Here is a 7,546-nt window from a genome sequence, read left to right on the forward strand (position 1 = left end):
CACAGTGATATCAACAAAAGCACGTCTTCACTATGACAGACTGTAAAATGAATACTGACAGATCAATCCTCCCATGATGCACTGTGGCAACAACAGACCACCCAGGAAGACTCCAAAACCACAATGTGGCACCACAGGAAACATCAGGTAGCCATTACTGCTCATGATCACAGAGGATCATGTCAACGTACATGTGGAGAGACTCGTAAACAAACATACAGTTCATACTCACAAACACACATTTAATCTAAGCCCTGCAAAGGACATACATGCAGCAAACTTATGTTATTAGAAACAGACATGAGACATTCTCACATACACAAAGTCTTACATGACAAGCTCAGTCAGAATCCACTTCACAGCTGAGAAGAAAGCGAAGTAGGGCTAAAGAAAGGAAACAGATATCAGACACATGTAGGCCCAGCTTCGCACTGCATGGATTACAAACAAAGAGGCTGAAGAGCTTCAAAACATTTGCAGGGCTCACGTCCAATAGCGTGCGTCCACTGTCGCTACTTTCCGAATAGACCCAACATAGAGCCTGGTAGTCATATAGAGTCACCCTGTGGACACAACGATAGAAAAACAAAATAGAGAATGAAACCGAATATCAGAAATAGAGATCAGCTAAATCATTTGAGGACAATGCAGCCCTGATAGGGTGATATAAGTCTTCATTCACACACTCTCTTTGGTATTGCATGCCTGTGGGGCCTTTTGGACTGCTGTGTGGGAGCAGGAAGAAAAGATCCCACCTCTGCTATAACTGCTCCTTTGCCTACCAATAATATATTGGATGGATGTGGCAAGAATGGGAAAAGGAAAGCATGTGAAAGCCGAGAGCTTCCTGAGAGGTTCCTCAAAGTGATGTAGGAAGGTGGGTGAGTGTATGTGTGTGTGTAGATGATTTGGGGATATTGGGGGGATAACAGAGGATTTAGAGGCTTAGTAGACCCTGAGGGTGTGAGATCTAGGTCTGTCTGGGTGAGGTTATTGAAGGCGTTTCTAACTTGCACACACACGCACACACTGGACACTGTTCTTATAGCCTTTGGACAAGTTCCTGTATACTTGACAGTGCTTTGTGTGTGAACGTTTGTCCAAGTATGTGTGTGATGTCTGAGCGGGCCCAGTATATCCGCAGCCCTGGGCGATGTTCAAACCAACCTCAGTCACAGTACGGGTGACACACAGCTCCAGCACACCGCCAGGAACCAATTAGCACTAAGCCAGGCCACATAATAGCGTTAGCAGCAAATTCAGACCAGTGCAAAAATCTGAGTTTGTGTGCGTTTGCGTGGATGTGTGATTACTTTATGTCAATGTGGGTGTGTACGAATACTCTTCATTTTCTCAGCATAGCATGACTTTTTATGGATTTCTCTTGCTTGGAAAGATGGAGAGGATGTAAAGGGAACTAAAAATAATTCCTGTGCATTTATCTTCATGCTGCGTCTCGGTGCTGACCAATAAATTCAGGCTGGCAGTTGGTTTCATCTTTAAGTCGTCCACTTTAAAATGTCATTAACAAAAAAGAAAAGGCACATTAATACTTTACAGATGGCACTGGGTTAACACAGATCACACTGGAGTCATTAGTGTTAAGATCTGAAGGCTGTTACTCATCACGCTAATACTTCACCAACACCAGTCACATTATTCCTTCATCAAACGTCGACCTCCATTCTAAACAATCCCTCTTCAGCCAACATTAAATATTCAGGGAAAGCACTTGTAGGCCTGTTTGTTTTTATGGGTGGATCTGTAAACTATTTGCTGTCAGCTTTTGATGTTCATCCCTATGACATGCAGGCGTGGTTGTCTACTTGTGTGATCATTTGTCACCCGGGATTTTTATACACTGAGACAGCACAGCACAAATCTCTTCGCCCACGTCCTGCAGGCAGAAGAACGGCCTGGCTGCAGTATTGTGGTAGAGACGTAAACGTGGCCATAAGCTTCTGTGTGACTAGATGTGCAGCTAAGTTCAGATTCCACACATGACGCCATGGAGGAATTACAGTGTGTGTCTGTCTGTTTTGGCATTCCTACTCTGTGAAATTAGGAAAGGTATCCTCTTGGATTAGATTTCCAAATTAATTGCAGAATGTTGCCACCCACTGCTCTCGGCGTTTTCCAGGACACACAGCATTGCAACAAGTCTAATACTTGTGTGTGTGTGTGTGTCTGTGTGTGTGTGTGTGACTTCAGGTTTTGTCCTAATTCTTTTGTTTCGGGGAAAGATTTGCTATAATCCCCTAATGGAGAACTTTGCTGAGTGAGGGGTCGGAGTTCAGCACAGAAAAGCTCAACATGATTGGCCAAGTTAAGAGCTGTCAGCATGAGGGGAGACGTGCTCTCATTCTGTAGCCTCCCTCATATTATGTGCATACATTTACACACATGCAAACACTCACACTCATGCGTACACTTGAGCTGGCATGTTCAAGTACACCCTCAGACAGACACACACACATGCACTTTGAAATACTCACCTCTTGAAAGAGCCCATCTGCAGAAGCTTATTCATCACAGCCCCTTCTGCTTCACCAAAAAAGTTCCCGGTCTGAGAGCAAAAAGAAAGGCTTTAGTTTAATTAAAAGAGTCAGAATAAAGTCTTTATGTTCATTTAAATTGTAAAAAAATTAGTAGTAGATGGATCCCTTTTTGCACCCAAACCCTGGAACTAAACTCATCTTCTTTACCGACTGACCTGGAAATTATTTTAGTTGGTCAGTTCTTTTTTAAAATGTCAGAAAAGAAAAACACGCACAGAAAACCTGCTGATCCATGTCACCATCATAAACTGTCACAAGGACTGAAGTCAGGTAACTGTAGTGCAAAGTAAAAATGACAAGCCGAGGTTTTCAAGCCTCATAATCCTGCTACATTACAAATCATTCTCCACAAAGAAACACGCAGACTTATGGAAAAACAAAAGCAATAAATAGTCCCACCACCACCACTACCAGGTGTGTCTTACCTTTAACATTACATTATCATTCTTTCCAGCTGTCTCTCTATGTTAATGTTCACAAATCCTAAACGTGAAATCATCAGTAAATAGAAAATGCTGGTATGGATCAGTCCTCTCGAAGTGTTTGGTTTTCCCTTGGTGAGGAGCAGCTTTCCTCTGAGACCACTGACAAACTGCCAGGCAGCACTTGCTGGTTGGAGTCACATGTTCTTTATGCAGCCAACTCTGTCATGAATCTGTGTATTGGTGAACATAGGCTGGTGTATATGTCTTGTAACACGGAAGAGATTTATGCCCTGATCTAGTTTGTAAAAAAGCATCTTTGAATGCTACGCACTAGCTCCTTGCAAAACCTTTCAGAAAAACTGCACCATCTAACATATCTTCTTATTTTATGTGTTTTATCCTCTTTTACTACTGAATGTTTCTCAGTCCTGAAATTATTGGATTCCTTGGTCTACACAAAAATATGGCATTTGCTTGCTAAAGAGTACTGTTATATATTTTCACCATTCATTCTTCCTTATTCTAATTTTCTTGACTCTGTGGGGCAGAAAATGTGACTCAGCGCTATATAACCTCTGCCTAGTAACAAAATAACAGCTGATAGTCAAAGCTGTTCACACATTCAATGCAACATTTTATAATTCACATTGTTACCTTATTAGTCAAATACATTGTCCCCATTTAATATTGTTATTAAAAAATCGTGACATTTGGTAGCCTAAAAGCTCTGCCACATCCAAATTAAGTTAAAATAAAGCACAGAAGCCTGCAAGTGAGATACACATGAAAAGAACATGCAGGGTAAAGCAAGGGCAGTGACAGCCAGCGGACTGGTTTCTGCATGAGGCAGAGTCAGAGTGACAGCATGTCTGGTGACAGCTAAGCAGAGGGTATAGTCTATGCGAGAGCAGCAGCACGTCTCATTGTGAGCAGTCAAAGGGACAATATTCTGTGTGAGATGCAGAAAGAAAATTACACCGCTCAAAAAAATTGATCATTACGATATATTACAAAGTTAGTTAAATGCCAGTGACATCAATATATACAGTTAGGAAACATAAAGTATGAATTAATTTCAGCTGCTTTGGTGCAAATGAAACTGTTTGGTCAGAAACACACACGAGTGGCCTGCTGGAGGTCGTTTTTTAGAGCCTTAGTGCTGCTCCTGTTCCTCCTCGCACGAAGGAGCAGGTAACGGTCGTGCTGCTGGGTTGATGCCCTTCTGCGGCTTTGTCAAGCTCTTATTGTGTAATGGCCCATCTCCTGATATCCCCCCACACAACTGGGAGTGCTGGGAGACAGCAAAACCTGCGTGACAGCACATATGGACGTGCCATCCTGGAGAATCTGGACTACCTATTGGTCTCATGCTACGAACAGTGACAAGGACACATTAACAGAAATTAGTCGGAGCAATGATCCACGGCTGCTGTCTGTAAAAACCTTTCATTTGCACCAAACCAGGTAAAACTGATCTACAGTCGTTAATCCTTCTTTACAGACTGATAGCCCTGAAGTATCTCCGACTTGCTGTGATGCTGTCATGATGTGTTCCCTTAATTTTTTTGAGCAACAGTTTTTCGAACAGGGACGCACATCCGAGGTGGAGATGACCAGGTACACGATGGATTCAATTTTCTGGTTGCAGTGAAATCAAAATGAAATGTATAACTGTGACAAAAAGAGGCTCTTTCATCCATGTCTCACCAAAGTATAGTCCTCTGCTACCAGAATGAAGCCATTGTTGTCAATTAAGTAGCAGTTAATATTCTGTAAAAGAGAAATATGTGTTAGAGAGTCGGAAGATTCACGGAGGGTTGACTGTGAACGTGAAAACAAACTGACCTCATCATCACAGCTTATGGAGCACTTCCCATCTAATGCTGCACACTGTAAAATGAAAAATGATGTTTGCATGTGTCACAACAAATATTCAGGCTGGTTGGGAACATAAATCCCCTTTGGCCACTGGAAACCTTTAAAGACTTGCGGAATAGGAAAACTAATGGATAGTCAATTTAATTGGACAGACCGACGACCTTTTGTGTAAAGTTTCAAATTGTTATTATTTCATCAAATGTGAAATATTTTTTCAAAACTCAAACATAAACAAACATAAACAACATTAGTTACAGTTTTTATATTGAGCTTGCAAGGTGTTATTCTGCATTTCACATGCAGGTTCTGTGTTAATGCATTTGTACCTGTCTGCTTGCTGTCCAGAATTTCTTCTGAAAAAACTCCAGTTTCATCTGGATGCCCACAGCTGTAAGAGAAAGAGTCACGCAGAGACAGCAGCAGGTCATGTGTTCTGTGTGTTGGGAAGTGCACTGTGATCTCTGTTATACACAACGTTATCCCGCTGGCACAAGAGAATCTTAATATACACGCAGCATCAGAACGCATCATTCATTAACCTCCAATGACGAAAACAGACAAAACAGGCTACAAGGGCGAGTACGCCCCGGACCATACATGCATCAGCTTGTATTTCTGGAAGGCTGAATGTGTAAGTCTACCATGTGTGCAGATGCCACTAACCACACTTAAAATTTCACATCACTCTAAACCAGACTTCTTTCTCTGTGGCCACATGAAATCCATTCCTCAGTCTGCTTCCCTGTTGCTATCCTGACGTGCACTTCCAGAGCTGCTACACTGAGCTGCTCTCACGTCCATAAGCCACATCGCAGCAGGTCCTTAAATGCACAGATCTGACCAGAATTCCTTGCCTGGAAAAAGACACCGGCTGACATTAAATGCGTCAGCTTTTTCGGAGTTGACTACGGAAAGACTGACACATTTACCACAGGCTTTAACTTCTTCTCCTACTCGTCCTCCTCTCGCTCTACCTCATGCTATTAAGACTCAGGAGGACGAGCGTTCTCTCAGTGGGGGTTTGTCATCCTTTAGGTGGTCTGTAAATCTTTAGAAGCATGTCACAGAGCTTTATCCAAAAGCAGTGCAATCAGGTAGCAAACTAAATCAAAAAGAAGGGAGCATCTGAATAGATTTAACAAACTGGATATTAAACTACAGTATGAAAGATACACGGATTGGCGAGTGTAGATGGTTTTGAGTCCAAGTAGTGTGGATATTTGTACATACTAAAGAAGGCAGCATTCAAACACCGAGTGTGTAACAGATTTCATTCCAAACGAAGCAGAAGTGAAACACGCTCGGCCGAAAACACCGCTACAGTTCACCAGACGCACATTTAGTCACCATTCTCATTCACTCATCCTGGTGCAGTGGTAGCATTCAAGGCAAACTGAATTAGTTTAGGCACACTTCTGTGTTTCTGTCTGATTATGCAGAGAGAAACACACAGTGTAGCGTGTAGATGGGATCAAGATAATAAATATAAATAAATATAAAATGCTAATTTAAAGCATGAAGCCTTCATAGATGATAACATTAGCTTTGCATTTCTTTCAGGATAATTATGTGTTTGTGTGAATATTTAAGTGCAGCGGGGTGCTACTGCATCCTGTTTTAGCTCTTGCCCAGAGGAACAGGTGCAGCTTATCCCATCATGAGCTTTGCCAGATCCTTTCAGCAGCCCACCACTTCTACACCCACATGGAAAACCCAGGAGAAGAGTCTAATTTAAGATGCTGGGCAACAGCACTGGAAACACACGTGATGCTAAACCAGGAAGAGTCCACATCATCAAGACAATAAAAAGATCTTCTCTGAAAAAGAAAGAAAAAAGTAATAAAACAAAAGAAATGGTAAAGGTGTTTTTATAACACAAAAAGATGACAAATTAGTGAATGTATATGCCAGTTAAAGTTATTATTTTCTAATATAGAGACATTAATATGATGGCATGTCTGTTACCTCAGAAAGAAAATCAAGTTAACATAAATCCAGTATGAATGGCAGAGGAGTTTGCTCTGTGCGAGATGGTATTAGGGGTTAAACGTGCACTGATTTGGCTGCTACGGGGAAGCTGGCTCAGAACAAAAGCCCAAATCTGTCTCACTAATGCTCAGGAATTTTCTGTACTATGGGGGAACATTTAATTTCCTAAAGTATGATTTAAGAACTTGGGGGTATTTATGCCCTGAGCTGGGTTTATGAGTCCAAACATGAAGAGACATAAAATCCACTCTAAATCCATCCGATCACCAATCTTGTATAAGTGCAATCCCAGGCAGGGAGAGATGACAACGACTTAAAGTCCACAGGTATTTGGGGAGTCTAATAAGGATTGCGTAAATGTAAATGTCCATCAGTGCAGGACTGCATCTGAATGTTAGTGCTCTTGTGCATAACCAGAATTTGTTGAGCGTGCACATGCATCGAGTCACATTGCAGCTGCAGCTCAAAAAACACCTCTAGAACAAGCATGCACGCATACACAGAACAGAGAGAGAGGAGTGATTTTCACATTTGTTTGTGCATTCATGCAGCAGCAGTTCCACAGCACACGGGGTGGATCATGTCAACATCCTGCAGAATTGTCAGAGGATGAACAGAACAGGAGGATGCAGACAGACTTAACTGACCTCTCCTTCCTGTCTTCTTGTTGCATTAGACTTGATTCACTGCTGTTCA

At 42.0% G+C, this 7,546-nt stretch overlaps 1 protein-coding gene across 1 annotated transcript in view; it reads right to left on the reverse strand.

Moving 5' to 3' along the window:
- The window catches only part of cacna2d3a (calcium channel, voltage-dependent, alpha 2/delta subunit 3a), a 127,647-nt gene that overhangs the window by 7,853 nt on the left and 112,248 nt on the right, over positions 1-7,546 (reverse strand). The window contains exons 27-32 of the mRNA XM_085343849.1: positions 5,188-5,249; positions 4,829-4,873; positions 4,691-4,753; positions 2,496-2,566; positions 488-563; positions 332-384 (exon numbers count right to left, since the gene is read on the reverse strand). Of these exons, the coding sequence (XP_085199975.1) occupies positions 332-384; positions 488-563; positions 2,496-2,566; positions 4,691-4,753; positions 4,829-4,873; positions 5,188-5,249 (370 nt within the window). The remainder of the gene's footprint in view (positions 1-331; positions 385-487; positions 564-2,495; positions 2,567-4,690; positions 4,754-4,828; positions 4,874-5,187; positions 5,250-7,546) is intronic.

This window comes from Diplotaxodon limnothrissa, linkage group LG20 (assembly GCF_057381915.1).
Source record: "Diplotaxodon limnothrissa isolate DT_005_m linkage group LG20, D_limnothrissa_male_GT1.1, whole genome shotgun sequence".
NCBI lineage: Eukaryota > Metazoa > Chordata > Actinopteri > Cichliformes > Cichlidae > Diplotaxodon > Diplotaxodon limnothrissa.